At 42.3% G+C, this 25558-nt stretch overlaps 1 protein-coding gene across 3 annotated transcripts in view; it reads left to right on the forward strand.

Annotated features, from left to right (window-relative positions):
* Window positions 1-25558, forward strand: part of ptprt (protein tyrosine phosphatase receptor type T) — a 413934-nt gene that overhangs the window by 355758 nt on the left and 32618 nt on the right. For all 3 annotated transcript variants that reach the window (XM_029682684.2, XM_065001673.1, XM_065001674.1), the window contains 2 exons: window positions 6544-6731; window positions 21734-21821. In XM_029682684.2, the coding sequence (XP_029538544.2) occupies window positions 6544-6731; window positions 21734-21821 (276 nt within the window). The remainder of the gene's footprint in view (window positions 1-6543; window positions 6732-21733; window positions 21822-25558) is intronic.

The following is a 25558-nucleotide window of genomic DNA, read 5'->3' on the forward strand; positions in this document are numbered from 1 at the left end:
AAGTTTTTCATTTGCATTGGCTTAATTTATAATGCCATGTTTGAACACATAAAACAGGATGGATCCTGGTTCAGGTTAAAAGAAGGGGCTAGGTATATTTGGTTCCTACAACGCTTAAATGTTCCTAAGGGTTTTAGAGAATGACTGATTTCTACACTTGGAAAATCACTGCACATTATCTCAAATCTTCTCCAGCTATATTTAGTCTTTAGAATGGAGGTACATTTTAGGTAATTTCAAAAGGCATTATATTGTCCCCGCTCAAAGAGCTGTCCAATGTATTTTTGTATGGATGGTAATTATTGCTAATGGTCAAAAATGGTTGTTTAGTGATAATGTTGCACAGCCGATAATTGAGCTTAATGCGATTTCAGCACTAATCATTAGTCTGCACCTCATGGAAGTACTGCACAATAAAATGGCGAAATTACTTTAAAGGCAATGTCCTTTATTAGAAGAACTTCTGCAAAATAGGATGTTCATTTTGAAGTATTTTTTTCCCCTGCATGTCTCCACATTATCTCTGAGCATCATGTTGTGCTCAATGTTCTACCATATTGTGACATAGTTGGTAGACGCTGCGAAGGTGTGAGTCAATATCGCTTTGTACACCTAAATAGAGATTCAAGCTGTCTTGATATTCAGGGACTCTCCCAGACTGTATCTTCCAACACTGTTAGAAAAATTATTGGTAGTGATTTCTTCTTTTGCTAGGACATAATAACATTTCTCAGTATAGCGTTTTACGAACCATGCACCCTTGTAAACTGAGCCAAGCTGTCCTCCCTCCCTTCACAACAGAGCAATATTCAACACAGAACCCTGCTCTCTGGGAAACCTCTTTATTTTCTTTATATTTTGTCTGCCATGTTTGGCCTTCAGAAGGAAGTAAAGAACGAACAGACGTTTCCTGAAAGGAGATTGATTTTCACTGGACTCTTTTAACATAAAATTAAATTGTAATTGTCACATGCTTGGGCCCTTCCCAACAATACAGAGATTTTGTTGTTGTTGAAATAATACAAAAAAAATAACACAGCGAATAAAATACACAATGAGAAACGATAACTTGGCTATATACTGTACACTGGGTACCAGCACCGAGTCGATGTGCAGGAGGGGTACGAGGTAATATAGTTAATACTTACTACACATTTAGGTAGGGAGGAAGTGACTAGGCAACAGGATAGACAAACAAAGTAACAGAGCATGTGATGAGTCAAAAGAGTTAGCGCAGAAAGGGTCAATGCACAAAGTCTGTGTCGCTGTTAGTTAACTATTTAACAGTCTTAGGACTTGGGGGTAGAAGCTGTTCAGGGTCCTGTTGGTTCCAGTCTTGGTGCATTGGTACCGCTTGTCATGCAGTAGCGGAGAGAATAGTCTATGACTTGGGTGGCTGAAGTCTTTGACAAGTTTTAAGGCCTTCCTCTGACCCTGCCTGGTATAAAGCTCCTGAGGGATCTGAGGGCCCATTCCGAATCTTTTCAGGCTCCTGAGAGGAAAGAGTCATTGTCATGCCCTCTTCACGACTGTGTTGGTGTGTGTGAACAATGATAATAATAATAATAATGATAATAATCTCTCCACTGGCTTCCAGTTGAAGCTCGCATCCACTACAAGACCATGGTGCTTGCCTACGGAGCTGTGAGGGGAACGGCACCTCAGTACCTCCAGGCTCTGATCAGGCCCTACACCCAAACAAGGGCACTGCGTTCATCCACCTCTGGCCTGCTCGCCTCCCTACCACTGAGGAAGTACAGTTCCCGCGCAGCCCAGTCAAAACTGTTCGCTGCTCTGGCCCCCCAATGGTGGAACAAACTCCCTCACGACGCCAGGACAGCGGAGTCAATCACCACCTTCCGGAGACACCTGAAACCCCACCTCTTTCAGGAATACCTAGGATAGGATAAAGTAATCCTTCTCACCCCCTTAAAAGATTTAGATGCACTATTGTAAAGTGGCTGTTCCACTGGATGTCTTAAGGTGAACGCACCAATTTGTAAGTCGCTCTGGATAAGAGCGTCTGCTAAATGACTTAAATGTAAATGTTAAAATAATAACTTAGTGATGTGGACACTGAGGAACGTTGATGGGGGAGTGCTCAGCACATACGTTTCCTATTGTCCATGATCAGCTCCTTTGACCTGCTGATGTTGAGGTTGTTGTCCTGGCACCACACTGCCAGGTCTCTGAACTCCTCCCTGTCTTATCATCGGCGGTGATCAGGCCTACCACCGTCGGGTCATCTGCAAACTTAATTATGGTGATGGAGTCGTGTGCGAACAGGGAGTACAGGAGGGGACTAAGCATGCAACCCTGAGGGGCCTCTGTGTTGAGGGTCAGTGTGACAGATTTGTTGATGCCTACCCTCACCACCTGGGGGCGGCCTGTCAGGAAGTCAAAGCATTTCATGGCTACAGATGTGAGTGGTACGGGGCGATAATCATTTAGACGGGTTACCTTGACGTTTTTGGGCACAGTGACTATGGTGGTCTGTTTGAAACATGTAGGTATTATAGACTGGGTCAGAGAGAGGTTGAAAATGTCAGTGAAAACACTTTCCAGCTGGTCAGTGCATGCTCTGTGTACACGTCCTGGTAATTCGTCTTGCCCTGCGGCCTTGTGAATGTTAACCTGTTTAAATGTCTTACTCACATTGGCTATGGAGAGAGTGATCACATAATTGTCGATAAGAGCTGGTGTTCTCATGCATGGTTCAGTGTTGCTAGCCTTGAAACAAGCATAGAAGGTATTGAATTCTTCTGGCAGGCTCGTGTCACTGGACAGCTTGTGTCTGGGTTTCTCTTTTAAATCTGTGATAGTTTGCAAGCCCTGACACATCCGACGAGCATCAGAGCCGATGTAGTAGGATCTGTATGTATGGTCACTGTTCAGACGACATCATTGATACTCTTAATAATAAAGCCGATAACTGATGTGGTAATGCCATTGGATGAATCCCGGAACATATTTCAGTCTGTGCTAGTGAAACAGCCCTGTAGCTTACCATCCACTGGTACTTCCTGTGTGTTTTTGCTTGTAAGCAGGAATCATGAGGATAGAGTTATGGTCAGACCTGCCAAATGGAGGGTGAGGGAGAGCTTTGTCTGTGTGTGGAGTAAAGGTGATCTAGAGTTGATATGCTGGTAGAAATGAGGTTAAATGGATTTCAGTTTTCCTGCATTAAAGTCACTGGCCACTTGGAGCGTCGACTCTAGGTGAACATTTTCTTGTTTGTCCTTATACAGCTTGTTGAATGCGGTCTTAGTGCCAGCATCAGTTTGTGATGGTAAATGCACAACTACAAAAAATATAGATGAAAACTCTCTTGGTCTCGAACGACGCTCATCCAGTTTATTCTCCAGTGATTGCACGCTTGCCAATGGACGCAATTAATCATCGGGTTCCCGCACTCTAGTGCCGTCTCTTCCTTCTTCAAGGGATTTGGGCCTAGTCCGGGATAATACATGTCTTTAGCCTCTGACTCATTTAAGTAGAAGTCCTCGTCCAAATCAACGTTAGTGATAGCAAAAAAATACAGCACAATTGGTCAGGAGCCCATAAAACGAACGCTATTCCTCCAGCGCCATTCTAGTTCAAACATGCCAACGTCTGTGTGTGTCCCGTGTTTCATTTGATAACTCACTTAGCCACGGCATGTGATCACACGAGGCCAGGACTGGTGCTCATGCGTCTGTGAGCCATAATGAAGTTATGAAAAGCATACGTTTTCAAGCAACAAAAAGTTCCTTCAAAAGTCAATCAAATGATTAGCATGAAGATATCTTAACATAAGTTACAACCAAGCGGGGACACGGTACTAATACATTTCATGGCTGGCTAAATGCATATTTGACCTTTCAACACAGCCCCAAGCATTAACAGCTCGGTATTTCGGTGGCATTCAATGGGATTGAGTCTGTTTCTTGATAATATTTAGAACATAATATACCCCCTGGGCTGCCACTTTGAGATATTATCTTGCTGCAGAGTCAAAAACACATGAATAATGAATTAGGTCTGCACTGATAGGGCTGTAGAGGGGGCACTTTGGGTAGGATTAAGTGGACCTCTACCGTCTCCAGTGTACAGTCAGTACCTGCTCCCTCTCTGACGGCTAGGCCTCCCACCTCACCCACCTCAATGTACACGGATGCTAACGATAAACCAACATTACCCCTTTACATGGCTGAGTAGATTTGTGTCGTGTTTATCTCCATCTCCCATCAGTAATAATTATGGAGAAACGGAGCAATGGGAAATGGAGATGTGTGAGTATTGAGCAGAAATGTAAACATGGCCTGATAGAACATTACCAGGAAATAACATTAATTAGAGAGATGAAACTGTGCTCCGGTTGCATAATTTTGTGTTAGGTATAAGTGATAACCTTGTTTCCATTTTCATAATTATCAGTTCAACCCTATACAGACTGTTGGCGAGGTTCCTAAGGTCATAGACTACTAATATTTACACTCATAATCTTTAATTGTGTGCATTTTTTTAGAAACCTTTGAGCTATTTTAAAAGATGCTGTCTGCAAAGTAATTGTTTCCACCACAACACATGGTAATACTGCTCGTCTGCTTACTCCTTGTGGCTTGTATTTACTAGGAGTGATATAGCGGTAATAGTCTTGCAAGATTACTCACATTTCATTATGTGGCAGCACACAATGTTTTGAATGGATTGCACTTTTTCAAGCAGAGAATCACTTTAAGTGTGTAATTTTTTTTGATAATTAAGATGCAAATAGGCACATTAATAAAACATGGGGTAATATTACCCTAACACATTCGCAATGGTACTTAGGTATTTAATGCCTGTAATATTGAGAATTTCTCTGCCATTCAGCTCCCCATCCTCCTCGTAATGGACTCATTAGAAGCAATAAACTACTTCAATCTCTCCAATCCTAATCTACGGAAGACTCAATTGCAGGAATGTCTTTCAATCCAATCGAATAGTGAAGCAAAGTGTCTCTTGGATTACCCATTTAACTTTGAGGTATCATCATTAATGATTGAGTAGCAGCGAGATAGAGGAAGGCCGTTGTCTAGCAACAGGGTTTGTGGAGAGTCAACTGTAAGAGTTTGAAGATCTCATGCTTTCAATATGATGAGTTTTTCTAGACATTCCAGAGAGCTAGAGAGGTCTTCACTTACAGAATTATCCCAATGTTTAGGAGAACAACATTTCATGAAAACAAGAGATTTCGTTACACACTCTATATACAACAGTGTGTGTACAACCCTTCAAATTAGTGGATTCAGCTATTTCAGCCACACCTGTTGCTGACAGGTATATAACATCGATGCAATCGCCTTAGACAAACATTGGCAGTAGAATGGCCTCACTGAAGAGCTCAGTGACATTGAACGTGGCACCGTCATAGCATGTCACTTTTCCAACAAGTAAGTTCATCAAATGTCTGCCCCGGTCAACCGTAAGTGCTGTTATTGTGAAATGGAAACGTTCGGGAGCAACAATGGTTCAGTCGCGAAGTGGTAGGGCACACCAGCTCAGAAAGGGACCGCCGAGTGATGAAAGCGTAGTGTGTAAAAAATCGTCTGTCCTCGGTTGCAACACTCAATACCGAGTTCCAAACTGCCACTGGGAGCAACGTCAGCACAAGAACTGTTCGTCAGGTTTCCATGGTCGAGCAGCTGCGCACAAGCCTAAGATCATCATGTGCAATGCCAAGCGTCGACTGGATTGGTGTAACGCTTGCCACCATTAGACTCTGGAGCAGTGGAAACATGTTCTCTGGAGTGAGGAATCATGCTTCACCATCTGGCAGTCCGACGGATGAATCTGGGTTTGGCGGATGCCAGGAGAACGCTACCTGTCCCATACCTAGTGCTAACAGTACAATTTGGTGGAGGAGGAATAATGGTCTGGGACTATTTTTTTCATGGTTCGGGCTAGGCCCTTTAGTTCCAATGAAGGGAAATCTTAACGCTACAGCATACAATGTCATTCTAGACAATTCTGTGCTTCCAACTTTGTGGCAACAGTTTGGGGAAGGCCTTTTCCTGTTTCAGCATGACAATACCCCCGTGCAGAAAGCGAGGTCCGTACAGAAATGTTTTGTCGAGATCGGTGTGAAAGAATTTGACTGGCCTGCACAGAGCCCTGACCTCAACCCCATTGAATACCTTTGGGATGACTTGGAATGCCGACTGCGAGTCAGGCCTAATCGCCCAACATCGCCTGACCTCACTAATGCCTTTGTGGCTGAATGGTAGCAAGTACCTGCAGCAATGTTTTTACATCTAGTGGAAAGCCTCCTCAGAAGAGGCTGTTATATTAGCAAAGAGGGGACCAACTCCATCTTAATGCCCGTGATTTTCTTTTATGAGATGTTCAACAAGCAGGTGTCCACATACTTTTGGGCATGTAGTGTATACTAATGAATGTTCCACTGAATCATTCTAACACAAAGATAGTTCACTATGCGGTTAAACACTTCCAAACCCAACACTCTCTCACGATGATGTCACAGAGTAAGTGGATACTGAGTGTTTTCTCCTTGGTCCACAGACAGCAGCCATAGTGAGATGGCCCAGCCATCGTTGACCATCCAGACGTACCCGTACGGGGGCTGTGAGTCAGTGGAGATGTCCTACCAGGCCGGCCAGTTCCAGCCGGCCATCCGTGTAGCCGACCTCCTCCAACACATTACCCAGATGAAGTGTGGCCAGGGATACGGCTTTAAGGAAGAGTATGAGGTAAGAATGGTTAGTACGGTTTTATGTGTGGTTTTTGACAGGAAGTCGTGGCATTGTGGTTACTAGACTGTCTCCCAGGAACTTGTAAGATAAATGTTTTCAAGAGAACTTTGGTGTTCTATTCAAACGTCCAATATCGTCAGTTTCCTCTTTTACATGACATCTTCCATTTCAACCAGATATCATTATGTCCAGTTGCATTGCTGTCTTTCTGCCTTGAAGGAATACTTTTGTTGTTTGAGATCTGTTTTAGTTTATTTGATTACAGCACATCTCTGTTTTGAATGATTTGATGAAATCTAATTTGCACTTCCCCTCTTTTTAATAAGGGAAACACACTGGTGGTGCACTTATCAAATATTTATTGAAAATCACATTTGAAAACGTAATTAATATCGAGTTTACCCAAAACAAATCAAAGAAAATGAATTCTCAGATCTATAAAACTGATTTCCACCCCATCTATTGATCGATGTTTGAGTCGTCTCGGAATATGAGTGTTTTTTTCTCCACTAAAGACAATAACTTTTTAATTACTCACGCATTGCATCCTAATTAAGTCCAGTAAAGTATTTTAATTTTGTTTTTTTCTTCAAGTTCGTGCCACTTAGGTGCCCCCTTTAAAAATAGGTAACTTTGGGCCTCTTGAGTGGTGCAGCGGTCTAAGGCACTGCATCACAGTGCTTGAGGCATCACTACAGACCCTGGTTCGATCCCAGGCTGTGTCACAGCTGGCCGTGACTGGGAGACACCTGAGACGGTGTACAATTGTCCGGGTTAGGCCGGCTGGGATTTCCTTGTCCCATCGTGCTCTAGGAACTACTTGTGGCGGGCCGGGCGCCTGCAAGCTGACTTCGCCAGCTGGATTGACAGGGTCATGTTTTGGAGAACGCATGGCTCTCGACCTTCTCCTCTCCCTAGTCCGTAGGGGAGTTGCAGCGATGGGACAAGACTGTAACTACCAATTGGATATCACGAAACAATTAATAACGCCAACAGTCGTATTCCTAATGCCAAAACTCTCAAACAATTATTTGTCCTTTTAACCTGAGATTGGAAAGAATTTAACCCTCAATATTGCTGCAAATTTGTGTTCTACTTTAGACTTACCTCTGGGTTCAGACTTTTATTAACTCAAACGAGTCTGCAGACACCACCTGGGTTTTCTAAGCTTTATAGAAAGATACTCATGTAAAGCCTGTTTTTATCTAACAAACAAAGGATTCGGTAAAACTTTATTTGGGTAGTCCATCTGTAGATATCAGTCACATTTCAACTATCTACTAACCCTAAACTTAACCCTTTCCCTAACTTTAACCCTTACCCTAACCCTTATTCTAAACCTAACCGTAACCTTAGCAAACAATTGCTTATCTACAGATAGTTTGACAATCTGTAGAGCATCCCACAGATGGACATTCCGGAATATCCGGACCAAGGATTATTTTCCCTATTCAAATTGACAAAGGTCACTCAACACTATGCTACGTAGTCCTTTCATTAAAAAAATGCAGCCTTCCAGGAACACTATGCTGTAGGTCAGAGGCATAGGTAGAAATTGCTATGTGGCTGCGCCTGAGTAAAAGTGACTGGGCCAACACTTTGCAGCAAAATAACAGCAAAAATACCCTGACAACAGTAGCGTCGTTGTGGTGCATTGAGAAGTGGGTATACTCAAATTTAGTCAAAACAGCCTGCCTGGCGAAAAATATGAGAAACAGATATAGGCTACTCTGAATTACCTAAAATCATGGCAATGTGAAAAACATCCACCATGATATCTAGAATTAAAAAGTAGGCCTAGCCCTTTTTGCTGATATGTTTGGGGACCAGATAAATGCGGTCCCCAAACTCACTCACTTGAATCAGCAAACATAAACCTGGCCTACCAAGGCAGGATATTCTGATTTAGTCAGGAGACAATACAAACATCAAATACATTTTCATTTAAAACCAATTTATTTTCAGCCATCCTGATTGGGTGGGTCAGTGTTAAATCTGGTAACCTGGCCCTGCCGTGGCTTTGCCTCTGCTGTAGGTACTTGACTATTGTATCTCTATTCAAGAAACGCCCCTTTTTTAGGACCCTGTCTTTCAAAGATAATTCGTAAAAATCCAAATAACTTCACAGATCTTCATTGTAAAGGGTTTAAACACTGAATTCCATTCTTGTTCAATGAACCATTAACAATTAATGAACATGCACCTCTGGAACGGTCGTTAAGACACTAACAGCTCCGAACATCACACCTGCGTGACAGGTACAGGATGGCAACAACAACTGCCCGAGTTACACCAGGAACGCACAATACCTCCATCACTGCTCAGACTCTCCGCAAGAGGCTGGACTGAGGTCTTGTAGGCCTGTTGTAAGGCAGGTCCTCACCAGACATCACCAGCAACAATATCGACTATGGGCACAATCCCACTGTCGCTGGACCAGACAGTACTGGCAAAAAGTGCGCGGTTTGGTCTCACCAGGGGTGATGGTGCGATTTGCGTTTATCGTCGAAAGGAATGAGCTTTACACAGAGGCCTGTACTCTGGAGCGGGATCGATTTTGAGGTGGAGTGTCCATCATGGTCTGGGACGGTGTGTCACAGCATCATCAGATTGCCTGCAATAACAACAAGCTCAATCTCAATGCTGTGCGTTACAGGGAAAACATCCTCCTCCCTCATGTGGTTACCCATCCGGCAGGTTCATCCTGACATGACCCTCCAGCATGACAATGCCACCAGCCATACTGCTCGTTCTGTGCGTGATTTCCTGCAAGACAGGAATGTCAGTGTTCTGCCATGGGCAGCAAAGAGCCCGGATGTCAATCCCATTGAGCACATCTGGGACCTGTTGGATCGGAGGGTGAGGGCTAGGGCCATTCCCCCCAGAAATGCCTGGGAACTTGCAGGTGACTTGGTGGAAGAGTGGGGTAACATCTCACAGTAAGAATGGATAAATCTGAGGAGGAGATGCACTGCAGTACTTAATGCAGCTGGTGGCCACACCAGATACTGATTGTTACTTTTGATTTTGACCCCCCACCCCCCCTTTGTTCAGGGACACATTATTCCATTTCTGTTCATCACATGGCTGTGTAACTTGTTCAGTTTATATCTCTGTTGTTGAAACATGTTAAGTTTGCTGAAAATAAACACAGTTGACAGTGAGAGGACGTTTCTTTTTTTGCTGAGTTTAGGTCTATAGACACGCCTTGTAGAGAAAGCCATCCCTAAGGCAATCTCTTACTGGTACTTACCATATAAGAGTAGGTAAATTAAGAGTTTCTTCCCCTTCTTGGTTCATAAGGGAAGAAGTTCATAGAGTTGAAAAGGAAGAATGTTAGAGCTTTGTTCATGTCTGGTCAGTGGAGTGAACTGAAGGCTGTGAAGGTTCTATTCAACTTCTTGGCTGTAGGCCTCCGGTAGCCTCCCTTTGCCTGGCTGTAAACATGAGATGCATTGCCTTTTCCTCTCGCTCACTGTGCCTGCACTGATAAAGCCAGCAATTGTGCCTCTTATTTAAAGGATCATCCATCACTGGGGACATTTTTATAACGCCTTTCTGTTATTCCTTCCCCCTGTAACCTGATTTGCCTCACAATTTCAGCCCCTATCCCATTGAAAATTAAGTTGGCACTTTACTCCATGCTCGCTTATGAAATATAAAGGTCATGTTTTTTTTCATACAGTCCATGGGGAAAGTCTAATTGTCACGCATTCCCAAACACGACTTGCGGTTGGTGGATCGTGACTGTGGTGATGTGAGAATATCTTAAGAGACATGCATACATACGTCAGTGCTTTGTATTATGGTGAAGAAGGCCCCAACTCATTTCAAATGGTGCCCCTTACATGTCATACATTATGTTTTCATGTGTGTTCTGTCAGTGTGCTCTCCATTTTGTGTTGACACTACAGTATGGTTTATGACTTGTTCAATGGTTGTGTGGAGGTGTGAACCTGTGGGTGTGAGAAGAGGAAAGGACCAAAGAGATAAGGAGAGAGAGAAAAGGGAGAGCGAAAGGAAGGAAGGGAGGGAGAAATGGAGATCTGGGGACTGGGGATTAAAGGCGATAGCGGCCACCTGTGTGCGTTTGTCAGCATAATCGGCCCATTACTCACATCCTGACAGATGCATTGAGAGAGGGAGCCAGCCCTCACTGGCGCACATACACACACACACACACACACACACACACACACACACACACACACACACACACACACACACACACAGAGAGACGGCCCACAAAGTCAAACAGAGGAACGGATCACATAACAGAGGACATCTAGAAACACATGAAGAACAAGGAGGGGAATCATTTAATCAAAAGCGTTTGGACATTTGACCTCATTGATAGCACACTGGTTTGAGATAAAGCCCTCTGCCCCCTTCTCTGTGTGTGACAGTGCATGAAAACAATGTCTGTATCACTAATGGCACCCTATTCTCTTTATACTGCACTACTTTTAACCAGGGCACTTAGGGCCTCTGGTCAAAAGTAGTGCACTTTAAAGTGAATAGGGTGCTATTTGGGATTCAGCCAACAACTCACGTGTCAGTGCCGACAGCTCACATACAGTTGAAGACGGAAGTTTACGTACACTTAGGTTTTTTAACCACTCCACAAATCAGTTTTGTCAAGTCGGCTAGGACGTCTACTTTGTGCATGACAGAAGTATTTTTCCCAACAATTGTTTACAGACAGATTATTTCACCTGTCACAATTCCAGTGGATCAGAAGTTTACATACACTAAGTTGACTTTAAACAGCTTGGAAAATTCCAGAAAAATTGTCATGCCTTTAGAAGCTTCTGATAGGCTAATTGACATAATTTGAGTCAATTGGAGGTGTACCTGTGGATGTATTTCAAGGCCTCCCTTCAAACTCAGTGCCTCTTCGCTTGACATGGGAAAATCAAAATAAATCAGCCAAGACCTCAGACCTTCATCCTTGCTCCTTCATCCTTGGGAGCAATTTCCAAATGCCTGTAGGTACCACGTTAATCTGTACAAACAGAAGTATGCAAGTATAAACAGCATGGGACCACGCAGCCATCATACCGTTCAGGAAGGAGACGCTTTCTGTCTCCGAGAGATGATGGTACTTTGGTGCGAAAGTGCAAATCAATCCCAGAACAACAGCTAAAGGACCCTGTGAAGATGCTGGAGGAAACAGGTACAAAAGTATCTATATCTACAGTAAAAATGGACATCACCTAAAAGGCCACTCCACAAGGAAGAAGCCATTGCTCCAAAACCGCCATATAAAAGCCGGACTATGGTTTTTAACTGCACATGGGGACAAAGATCGTACTTTTTGGAGAAATGTCCTCTGGTCTGATGAAACAAAATAGAACTTTTTGGCCATAATGACCATCGTTATCTTTGGAGTAAAAAGTGGGGGGCTTGCAAGCCAAAGAACACCATCCCAACCATGAAGCACGGGGGTGGCAGCATCATGTTGTGGGGGTGCTTTGCTGCAGGAAGGACTGGTGCACTTCACAAAATAGATGGCTCAATGAGGAAGGACAATTATGTGGATATATTGAAGCAACATCTCGAGACATCAGTCAGGAAGTTAAAGCTTTGGTCGCAAATGGGTCATCCAATTGGACAATGACCCCAAGCATACTTCCAAAGTTGTGGCAAAATGGCTTAACTTCTTGGCGCACCCATCCCGCTAGCGGGAAAATTTTCGTCAACATCCGCTGAATTGCAGAGCGCCAAATTCAAATTCAATTACAAAAAATATTTAATTTTCATAAAATCACAAGTGCAATATAGCAAAACACTGCTTTTTTAATCCACCTGGCGTGTCAGATTTCAAAAAAAGCTTTTCGGCGAAAGCTATCCAAGCGTTTATGTTAGGACATCTCTCTCAGCAGACATAACATTACAAACAGCTAGCAGCAAAGTAGATTGGTCACGAAAGTCAGAAAAGCAATAAAATGAATCACTTACCTTTGATCTTCGGATGTTTACACTCATGAGACTCCCAGTTACACAAATGCTGCTTTTCTTCCATAAAGATTATTTTTAAATCCAAAAACCTCCATTTGGTTGGCGCGTTATGTTCAGAAATCCACAGGCTCTAGCGGTCACGACAGGGCAGACGGAAATTCCAAATAGTATCCATAAAGTCCATAGAAACATGTCAAATGTTTTCTATAATCAATCCTCAGGTTGTTTTTACAATAAATAGTCGATAATATTTAAACCGGACCATATCTTTTTCAATAAGAGTGAGAGAGAAAATGTCTGCTCCAAGCTGCTCGCGCATGCAAAACAGCCATCCAATGACGCGATGTGATCTTTCTCGCTCATTTTTCAGAATAAAAGCCTGAAACTATTTCTAAAGACTGTTCACACCATGTGGAAGCCATAGGAAAAGGAATCTGGTTGATATCCCTTTAAAAGGAGGGAAGGCATGGAAGGCATGAAAAACAGCACTTCCTGGTTGAATTTTCCTCAGGTTTTCGCCTGCAAAATCAGTTCTGTTATACTCACAGACAATATTTTGACAGTTTTGGAAACTTTAGTGTTTTCTATCCTAATCTGACAATTATATGCATATTCTAGCTGTGTCAGATTTTTTATTTTATTTACGGGGGAAAAAAGCATACCATGCTTAATCTGAATACCAAAACAGCCAAAGAGATATCCGCCATGTTGTGGAGTCAACATTAGTCAGAAATAGCATTATAAATATTCACTTACCTTTGATGATCGTCATCAGAATGCACTCCCAGGAATCCCAGTTCCACAATAAATGTTTGATTTGTTCGATAAAGTTCATCATTTATGTCCAACTACCGCCTTTTGTTAGGGTGTTTGGTAAACAAATCCGAACGCGAGTGCAAGTCCAGCCGAAAAGTCCAAAAAGTTATATTACAGGTCGTAGAGACATGTCAAATGAAGTATAGAATCAATCTTTAGGATGTTTTTATCATAAATCTTCAATAATGTTCCAACCGGAGAATTCCTTTGTCTGTAGAAAAGCAATGGAACGCAAGCTAACTTTCACATGACCGCTTGTGGCAATCTGCCTGGCTCATTCCCCTCTCATTCGGGCCCACCTCACAGTAGAAGCATCAAACAAAGTTCTAAAGACTGTTGACATCTAGTGGAAGCCATAGGAAGTGCAATATGACCAATATCTCACTGTATCTTCGATAGGCTATGAGTTGAAAACCTACAAACCTCAGATTTCCCACTTCCTGGTTGGATTTTTTTCAGGTTTTCGCAAGCCATATGACTTCTGTTATATGCACAGACATCATTCAAACAGTTTTAGAAACTTCAGAGTGTTTTCTATGCAAATATACTAATTATATGCATATTCTAGCTTTTATGGCTGAGTAGCAGGCAGTTTACTCTGGGCACCTTATTCATCCAAGCTACTCAATACTGCCCCCCAGTCACCAAGACGTTAATGGCCCCAGAGTAATAGGCATCTGTGGATAAACACAAGGTCATGGAGTACACACTCACTGGAAGTAGAAGAACTGCATAAATGCTTTAGCATCTAGGAGCAACCAACCTCTGTCTTTTAATGTAAACTTTGCAAAGGTTTGGTTCAAGTGTCTATGTATGTAATGCTATGAACATGATCCTTTGTGTGTGTGTTTGTGCATTTGTGTGTGCGTATGTGTTGACTATGTCCGGACGTGTGATAATGATGATGATGATGAGGCTGCAGGTGAAACAATGCTTCCTCTAGGGATGTTCTGCTTGTCTACATTTCTCTGCGTTCGGTGACCCTCTCTCCCACCCACACCCCTGCCTCTATCTCATCATCTTATCACCACTGTCTACCAGGGGATGAGAGTGTGGGAGTTCTCCCTCTTCTCTAGCTTTTCTCTTATTCTTTTTTAAGAATATTAATAATGTGCAAAAAAAGACTGATTGTAGATGAAAGGGATTCCATTTAAGACGTTTTCTTTTTGAAGAGAGCATCAATCCCCCCTTCCCCAAACACAAACTAAAAGGGAAGTTGAACGTTTCCCCGCAGGGGGCCACAGAGCCCCATCCAATTATTCACCTCACTCCCACTCGCTCTCATTACCGGATGGGAAACGATAAATGGATAAACACTAGCCAGAGTGAGCCACGGGACTGCAAAACACTGGCGTAGCAGGCCTGGGTCATGTTCATTAGGGCATGCAGCAGAAAAACAAGCGTTACTGAAGTCCAGGTAGCGAGGGACCATGTTTCGGTTTTATTTTGTTTGGTGCCTAATGAACATGGCACTGATATCTTCGTTTCTAAACACTCAATCACATTATTACATGAGTCATGGATTTGGAGTTGATTGATTTATCTGACAGTTTAAAAAAAATACAAATGTACACATTTTAAAAAGTTGACTGATATTAAAGTAAATTACTTACTTCCATTGTGGTACAGACATTTCATAGATAAAGATACATTTCATAGATACAGACATGAAAATGATTCTATGGTTGTCATCAGTCAGCTTTTGACATTAGATTTAAAATAAGTTTTGGTAGGTATGGCTTTAAGTTTTTGTGGTAGTTTGATCCACTTAACAGCGTTGGTATATAGAAAGGTATTCTTACCGGATAGACACTTAAATTTGAGCCAGATATCTGGGGGCTGAGTCAGTAATAATTCTGTGGACGATGAAGGACCAAGATGAATTAATACAACCCTTTTTTTCTCTACAGATAGCCAGCCTAGCTGTAAAGGAATATGAGCTCGAGACTATTTGGTTGGATTCCATTTTTTATACATATTTACCTCATTAATTAATTTCTATTTCAATAATTTCCTCATTTGGATTGAATCCTGAACCCATACCCATGGCTAAAAAAGTATAGCTTGTATGCATACTGTAATATACACAACCGACCTGAACTACTTTGCACACAGTTAGAGCTTGAATGAAGGGAAAACCTTGACTGGCTGAATGTTCTTGAACAAGCATCCGCCTCTTTGTATTATTGTCAGTTTTGCACAGAGGGAAGCACAAAAGCCGAGCTGTAACCAGGGGCTCTTTTTTTATTCCAGGAGTGGGAAAGCAGCACTCTTTTCTCTCTCTCGCACTGTCTGTGTCTGGAGGGGTGCAGTACTGAGCCATTTGTTTGTATCTATAACTTTTTACATTCTCTGCCTTTGATCCCAGTGTCTGTGTGCTCTCGTCTGACTTCCACTGTGAACGCTATTATCTGATAAGCGAGGCCACTAAATTTGTCCTTGCTTTGTTCCCACTGTGTTCCCACTGTTTCTTTCAAGGGGGTGATTGCTGTCAGCCCGCCAACACACACAAACTAACTGCTTTAATCCATGGTGAGCCCAAGCACAGGAACCTATCTGATCAATTTAAATGGTCAATTAGCCACATAGTGATTATGGGGCACAGTGTTTTGTCTTCTACATCCTATTGGATGTAGTTTAATTGCTATCTCTTCTCCCCTTCTCTCTCATTTGCATTCCCTCCCCTTCCCTCTCACTCTTTCTCCCTCCCATTTTTCTGTTTCTCTTTTGGCGCTCCTCACTTTGGCCTTACTGCGATCTAACCCCTCAATTGTAGGGGGCAGTCAGATTTAGGTTGCATGCCAAAAGGATCTGCTTTCCTTTGTAAAACCATAGACTTCCTGTGTTGATTAACAGCAATTCATTTTTTAACCAGCTATTATGGTGAATTCCAGGTTAAGCACACATTCAAACTGCCACAAATTCATCTATTTCTTTAACAGTAACATATGCTCTCGGGACTAAGGGAATGCCATAGGTCTTGTTCCATGCAAAGCTCTTTCTCAAATCTGTTGTATATATGAGAAACGTCCAGAAGTATATAGAGAAGCAGAGAGCTATGAGAATGTACCCATCAATCATCCTCGGTCTGTCAGTGCAGACCAGAGTGGTGTGGAACTGAGCAAGTGTTGGGGAGTAGCTCTATTGTACGCTCAATAAGGAGACCGATGTGCCATGATGGAGTAGAGGTCTCAGGGTCTTCACAGCTGCCAGCGTTATTACAGAGGGTAGATGGAGTGCCGTTTATGCCAAGGCCAAACCAGACAGAGATGGGCAACAGGATATTACAGCTCTAACAGGAAGTAAACATAGGGAGTGGATTGGAGGCTTCCCTGTGAAAGCATTCACATTTAACCTTCATAATAAACTCCCTGTCTGGTGGATAGACAGCAAATCCATTTTCCAATTGACTGGGCGATGAGGAATCAACATCTGGTAAATGGGTTAAACTGTATGTTGTATGCAAGTGAAAGCTGTGCAAATGAAAGCTTGTTGTATCGGCATCTTAGCACAGATATCCGTTAATGGACGCTAAAGGACAATTTGGCTTAAATTAGGCGGCAGTGACAGATTTTCCCCTATGACCTTTATACAGGAATGCAAAAATAGCACACAGTCCATATGGCCTCCCTTGTGCAGCCTGTTAACCAGACAAACACTCTCTTCTCAGCAAATTTTTGCTGTCAAGCGTGTCACATTGTCATGTTCTCTGTACAGTTGAGATTATCCAGAGAAGGACAAACAACTCAATTTAAGTCCCATTACACCATGTGCTCATGTATTTATTGGAGTCCTTCTGACAGACTGTATATTTGAATATTCATCCTTGTCAATGTCTCAGTCAGTTAGAAACATAAATATATATTATATATTTTGATTTGTTTAATATTTTTTTGGTTACTACATGATTGTGATGTCTTCGCTATTATTCTACAATGTATAAAATTGTAAAAATAAAGAAAAACCCTTGAATGAGTAGGTGTTCTAAAACTTTTGACTGGTACTGTATATACCTACTCGTGAGGTATTCAGAATCCAAAATGGTTAGCATGCGAGTCCTAACTAGAGGTCGACCGATTATTATTTTTCAATGCCGATACCGATTATTGGAGGACCAAAAAAGCCGATACCAATTAATCGGCCGATTAAAAAAATTACAAATTAAAAAAAAATATTTAAAAAAAATATTTAAAAAATAAATTACAAACATTTTTATTCTGACAATTATGACAATTACAACAATACTGAATTAACACTTATTTTAACTTGATAATACATCAATAAAATCATTTTAGCCTCAAGTAAATGACGAAACATGTTCAAATTGGTTTAAATAATGCAAAAACAAAGTGTTGTAAAAGTGCAATATGTGCCATGTAAGAAAGCTAACGTTTCAGTTCCTTGCTCAGAACATGAGAACATATGAAAGCTGGTGGTTCCTTTTAACATAAGTCGTCAATATTCCCAGGTAAGAAGTTTTAGGTTGTAGTTATTATAGGAATTATAGGTATATTTCCCTCTATACCATTTGTATTTCATTAACCTTTGACTATTGGATGTTCTTGTAGGCACTTTAGTATTGCCAGTGTAACAGTATAGCTTCCGTCCCTCTCCTCCCTGGGCTCAAACCAGCAACACAACGACAACAGCCACCATCGAATCAGCATTACCCATGCAGAGCAAGGGGAACAACTACTAGAAGGCTCAGAGTGAGTGACTTTGAAACGCTATTACCGCGCGCTAACTAGCTAGCCATTTCACTTCGGTTACACCAGCCTCATCTCGGGAGTTGATAGGCTTGAAGTCATAAACAGCGCAATGCTTGACGCACAACGAAGAGCTGCTGGCAAAACGCACGAAAGTGCTGTTTGAATGAATATTTACACACCTGCTTCTGCCTACCACCGCTCATTCAGATACTTAGATACTTGTATGCTCAGTCAGATTATATGCAACGCAGGACACGCTAGATCATATCTAGTAATATCATCAACCTAGTGATTATGATTGATTGTTTTTTATAAGATAAGTTTAATGCTAGCTAGCAACTTACCTTGGCTTACTGCATTCGCGTAACAGGCAGTCTCCTTGTGGAGTGCAACGAGAGAGAGGCAGGTCGTTATTGCGTTGGACTAGTTAACTGTAAGGTTGCAAGATTGGATCCCCCGAGCTGACAAGGTGAAAATCTGTCGTTCTGCCCCTGAACAAGGCAGTTAACCCACCTAGGCTGTCATTGAAAATAAGAATGTGTTCTTAACTGACTTGCCTAGTTAAATAAAGGTATAATCGACGCCCATAAATACCGATTTCCGATTGTTATGAAAACTTGAAATCGGCCCTAATTAGAGATGGCTGCCTCGCTTCGCGTTCCTAGGAAACTATGCAGTTTTTTGTTTTTTTTACGTGTTATTTCTTACATTGCGTCAGATAACAACATTGACGAATACGCTGATTCGGTGTGCGAGTTCATTAGAACGTGCGTTGAAGATGTCGTTCCCATAGCAACGATTAAAACATTCCCTAATCAGAAACCATGGATTGATGGCAGCATTCGCGTGAAACTGAAAGTGCGAACCACTGCTTTTATTCAGGGCAAGGTGACTGGTAACATGACCGAATACAAACAGTGCAGCTATTCCCTCCGCAAGGCTATCAAACAAGCTAAGCGTCAGTATAGAGACAAAGTAGAATCTCAATTCAACGGCTCAGACACAAGAGGTATGTGGCAGGGTCTACAGTCAATCACGGACTACAAGAAGAAAACCAGCCCAGTCACGGACCAGGATGTCTTGCACCCAGGCAGACTAAATAACTTTTTTGCCCGCTTTGAGGACAATACAGTGCCACTGACACGGCCTGCAACGAAAACATGCGGACTCTCCTTCACTGCAGCCGAGGTGAGTAAAACATTTAAACGTGTTAACCCTCGCAAGGCTGCAGGCCCAGACGGCATCCCCAGCCGCGCCCTCAGAGCATGCGCAGACCAGCTGGCCTGTGTGTTTACGGACATATTCATTCAATCCCTATACCAGTCTGCTGTTCCCACATGCTTCAAGAGGGCCACCATTGTTCCTGTTCCCAAGAAAGCTAAGGTAACTGAGCTAAACGACTACCGCCCCGTAGCACTCACTTCCGTCATCATGAAGTGCTTTGAGAGACTAGTCAAGGACCATATCACCTCCACCCTACCTGACACCCTAGACCCACTCCAATTTGCTTACCGCCCAAATAGGTCCACAGACGATGCATTCTCAACCACACTGCACACTGCCCTAACCCATCTGGACAAGAGGAATACCTATGGGAGAATGCTGTTCATCGACTACAGCTCGGCATTCAACACGATAGTACCCTCCAAGCTCGTCATCAAGCTCGAGACCCTGGGTCTCGACCCCGCCCTGTGCAACTGGGTACTGGACTTCCTGACGGGCCGCCCCCAGGTGGTGAGGGTAGGCAACAACATCTCCACCCCGCTGATCCTCAACACTGGGGCCCCACAAGGGTGCGTTCTGAGCCCTCTCCTGTACTCCCTGTTCACACACGACTGCGTGGCCACGCACGCCTCCAACTCAATCATCAAGTTTGCGGACGACACAACAGTGGTAGGCTTGATTACCAACAACGACGAGACGGCCTACAGGGAGGAGGTGAGGGCCCTCGGAGTGTGGTGTCAGGAAAATAACCTCACACTCAACGTCAACAAAACTAAGGAGATGATTGTGGACTTCAGGAAACAGCAGAGGGAACACCCCCCTATCCACATCGATGGAACAGTAGTGGAGAGGGTAGTAAGTTTTAAGTTCCTCGGCATACACATCACAGACAAACTGAATTGGTCCACTCACACAGACAGCATCGTGAAGAAGGCGCAGCAGCGCCTCTTCAACTTCAGGAGGCTGAAGAAATTCGGCTTGTCACCAAAAGCACTCACAAACTTCTACAGATGCACAATCGAGAGCATCCTGGCGGGCTGTATCACCGCCTGGTACGGCAACTGCTCCGCCCACAACCGTAAGGCTCTCCAGAGGGTAGTGAGGTCTGCACAACGCATCACTGGGGGCAAACTACCTGCCCTCCAGGACACCTACACCACCCGATGTTACAGGAAGGCCATAAAGATCATCAAGGACAACAACCATCCGAGCCACTGCATGTTCACCCCGCTATCATCCAGAAGGCGAGGTCAGTACAGGTGCATCAAAGCTGGGACCGAGAGACTGAAAAACAGCTTCTATCTCAAGGCCATCAGACTGTTAAACAGCCACCACTAACGTTGAGTGGCTGCTGCCAACATACTGACACTGACTCAACTCCAGCCACTTTAATAATGGGAATTGATGGGAAATGATGTAAAATATATCACTAGCCACTTTAAACGATGCTACCTAATATAATGTTACATACCCTACATTATTCATCTCATATGCATACGTATATACTGTACTCTATATCATCGACTGCATCCTTATGTAATACATGTATCACTAGCCACTTTAACTATGCCACTTTGTTTACATACTCATCTCATATGTATATACTGTACTCGATACCATCTACTGTATCTTGCCTATGCTGCTCTGTACCATCACTCATTCATACATCTTTATGTACATATTCTTTATCCCCTTACACTGTGTATAAGACAGTAGTTTTGGAATTGTTAGTTAGATTACTTGTTGGTTATTACTGCATTGTCGGAACTAGAAGCACAAGCATTTCGCTACACTCGCATTAACATCTGCTAACCATGTGTATGTGACAAATAAAATTTGATTTGATTTGAATTAATCGGCCATTACGATTAATCGGTCAACCTCTAGTCCTAACAGGGCCCATTAGTGAAAAGTGAGCAATACATGGTGAGCAAAACTCTTTTCAGTTCTTTGAGTCAACAAATCAAAAGATTTCAAACCGATAAATAGTTAGTGGCTGGAAGAATGGCACCTTTCATGTTATGACTTTCTGTCTTCTAACACTTTGTAACACTTTCATCTTATGATACAACTCACTGCATCATAACAAAGTTATATCAGTAATCATTGTTTAACATTTCATGGCCCTTCTGCCTCTAATGTTTGGATAATGCTATAGTATGGTTTTACTGTACGTACTCATGTAGATTATTTTAACTGCAAGGTTGATATTTTGTGTGTGTGTGTGTGTGTGTGCGCACGCACACTGGCCTGCAGCAATGTTTGATAGTGTGTGTGATGTGATTTCAGGGCCTGACCGAAGGACAGGCGGCCCCATGGGAGACCGCCAAGAAGGATGACAACCGCAACAAGAACCGATATGGCAACATCATCGCTTGTGAGTACTGAAGTGACACAGATACTGAGCTAGACAAGTGTGTTTGGTGTATTTGCGCAAGTCTTTTCAGAGCTCAGGAGTCTCCTGTACTCATAGTAGACTTGAGCTAGACGTGTTCTACTCATTTGAAATGGTTAACCGTTTAAGGTTGTTGTAATTATGCCGCAGACTTTGAAAACAGTGGAGTCTACGACACTGTCATATTGATAGAGAACCCAAGGCCCCAATTAATGTTATACAAGAAAAGCATATTGTCCCAAGGACATAACTTTTTTATTAAGGGTTTAGATGTCACTGGCGAGACACTTCCTACAAGTGAAGGCTTTTAAATAAAACATTGCTCTAAAATGAAAAAGCTTGTCACATGCTGATAGCCAACAGGAATTATGATACATTTGCTGTTAGTCAAAACGTTTTAATTTCATGGGCTTGTAATGGAAATTGTCCATCTTACTGCATGCTCCTCGTTAAAGTTTGGAAAAATCACAGAGTACAGTAGGTATCTTCATTTAACATAAGTCTGCCAAGAGCGATCGACAGTTAATTGTTAGACCCCAAAAATGCTTTTTAGAAAGTTTCACTCTGCGAACTTGAACAGTCACTGTGTAACAGATTGTTATCTGATCTGGAAAAGGGAAGCACTTTCAATTACATTTCTTCTTTGCCCCCCCCCCCCCCCCCCCCCCCCCCAACACTGTGTAAACATAAAGTCTCCCATATGGTCATTTATAATTCAGTAGACATTGCTACCAAAATAAACAGAGTTATTGGCAAACGTTTACATATCAGAGAGACTGGAGGAATCTGTGGCGATCCTGTAAAGCAGAGCTGCCCACCGGAACCACTCAAAACACAAATCTTTTAGATTCCTTTCTGTTCTTTAAATTGTCTTTATCCTCTTTTCAGGAATAGTCCCTTGCTACAGTGTCATTTGTTTGGGGAGTTCTTAAAGCTGAGTACATACAGTAAAACGCTCTTGGCAGACTTATCAGCTTTGCACACCCTTGGCATTCTCTCAACCAGCTTCACATGGAATGCTTTTCCAACACTCTTGGAGTTCCCACTTATACTGAGCACTTGTTGGCTGCTTTTCATTCACTCTGTGTGGTTTATATTTAATTGCAATGGAGTACTGTTTGCTATCGCTAGTAGGTGTTTTCAGAGAGGACCACATCATGTTGCAGTTGGATCACACCCTTTGAAATGAAGTTGAAGGAAACTTCACTGTCAGGCAGACCGTTGTCATCACATACAGTAGGCCTGGAACTTTTTTGGTATATTGCATTTTATTATTGATTTCTCAAGTAAATAGAACTTTGGTTTACAAGAAACTAGAGGGAGCAAAGATGTTTTGCTGTCAAGAAAATAGTATGTTCACATTGAAGGGTAAAGAATCAACATCATTTGACATTACAATGATATCGTCTCTTTCCGGGAAAAGCAATCGAGTAGGCTTTGCCTGATGCAATCTGATTCAGACACGAACCAATACTGCACTATTGCCATTGACTGAGGCAACAACACAACCCCCACTGAGTTATGAGTGTTGTGCGCTTTATTACACAAACTGTCACTCACTAGAGTCAGCTTGTGTTTGGAATAATGCGTAACACCTTCAGTCAGAAGGTGTTGTGTGAAGGAGTGCTCCCGGAATGATAAGTATCCCAGTTAAGTTCCATAAAAAAAGAGGTAACTGCCACTCTGGATGCTCACCGGTAGTCGATTCAGTTCAAGTTGGGCTGCATATGTGTGCACGTCTGTCAAAGCACAAGCTCTTTGGAAGTCGCTCATATCTTAACTGCCATTTAATTCCCGGCACGTAACGTTGAAGTATCTTCAGAGGTTCTCTTGAAGTCGTTGCCGTAGAAATCCCTTGATGTATTGACCAAAGACTGACGATTAGCATTCTCTTGACTCTCTACTTCCCCAATGTTTACTGGGTGCTTTTTTGCACCTGGCATTGATGTGAAGAAAGAAAGAAACTCTCAGGAAGCATTGATTACATTTCCACAAGACAAACAGGCTCCAATTCAGTGAGGTTATTAATAAATGCTGGGTGTTATCAACTATATGATGTAATTGGGTATAATTACGAATTATTATTATTATTATTAATAGGATGTAATTCATGCTTAAGCGCTACAATATATATGATTGACAAATTTATTAGACCTAAAAACATTCTTATTTAAAGGAACCCGCTATGATGTACCATACTGTGTATGGCTGCCATCTTAAGAGCTCCGACCCAACTTTGCTATTTTGTGATTATTTTGGTGTTTATCTTTACTTTGATTGCACAAAATGTATCCTTTATATTTCTTATGATCATCAAAAACTTTTGAACATCAGATCGTTAGTTGCTAACCTCCATTTCTGCTTCAACTTCGAATCGGCTCTTTATGTACATCTGATCCAGTAGTGTAAAGTACTTAAGTAAAAATACTTGGATGACCACCTAGTAAAGACATCAACACTATGAAATAACGCATTTGGAATCATGTAAATTAGTATCCAAAATAGTTATAGCTTTGCACACTCTTGGCATTCTCTCAACCAGCGTCATCTGGAATGCTTTTCTAACAGTCTTGAAGGAGTTCCCACATGAGCACTTGTTGGCTGCTTTTCCTTCACTCTGTGGTCTGACTCATCCCGAACCATCGCCATTGGGTTGAGATCGGGTGATTGTGGAGGCCAGGTCATCTGATGCAGCACTCCATCACTCTCCTTGGTACAATAGCCCTTACACAGCATGTAGTTGTGTTGGGTCATTGTCCAGTTGATAGTCCCACTAAGGGCAAACCAGATGGGATTGTGTATTTCCTACAGAATGCTGTGGTAGCCATGCTGGTTACGTGTGCCTTGAATTCGAAATAAATCACCAACCGTGTCAGCAGCAAAGCATCCCAACTCCTCAATGCTTCACGGTGGGAACCACACATGAGGAGATAATCTGTGATGGACTGTCATTTCTCTTTGCTTATTTGAGCTTTTCTTGCCATAATGTGGACTTGGTCTTTTACCAAATACGGCTATCTTCTGTATACCACCCCTACCTTGTCACAACACAACTGATTGGCTCAAATGCCAGAAGAAGGAAAGAAATTCCACAAATTAACTTTTTAACAAGGCACACCTGTTAATTGAAATGCATTCCAGGTGACTACCTCGTGAAGCTGGTTGAGAGAATGCCAAGAGTGTTCAACGCTGTCATCAAGGCAAATGGTGGCTACTTTGAAGAATCTCAAATATAAATATATTTTGATTTGTTTAACATTTTTTTGGTTACTAGATGATTCCATATGTTTATTTCATAGTTTTGATGTATTCACTATTATTCTACAATGTAGACAATAGTAAAAATAAAGAATAACCCTTGAATGAGCACTTGTGTGCAAACTTTTGACTGGTACTGTATGTTGTTGACTGTTGCTAACTATAGCCCCATAGACTCTAAAACATGAAAGCCTTTAAGACTGGTATAACTCAGTTATTTTATACCCATGCTCAAAATACATTTACCCAGTGAAAGATGGGCTAATAGAAAGACAAGACTATTGCAAATGACATTAATGCTATTTATTGGATCATGACTAGCATAGCACAAATCGAAGCCAGCTGACCGGAGCTAACAAACAGCTAACCGGAGCCAGCTAATAGCTATCCCGGAGGTTATCTAACATTTACAGTACAACAATTACAACGTTCTTAAAAATCGCAGTTACAACATAAAATTC

The sequence above is a fragment of the Oncorhynchus nerka genome, linkage group LG15, assembly GCF_034236695.1.
Source record: "Oncorhynchus nerka isolate Pitt River linkage group LG15, Oner_Uvic_2.0, whole genome shotgun sequence".
Taxonomy (NCBI): domain Eukaryota; kingdom Metazoa; phylum Chordata; class Actinopteri; order Salmoniformes; family Salmonidae; genus Oncorhynchus; species Oncorhynchus nerka.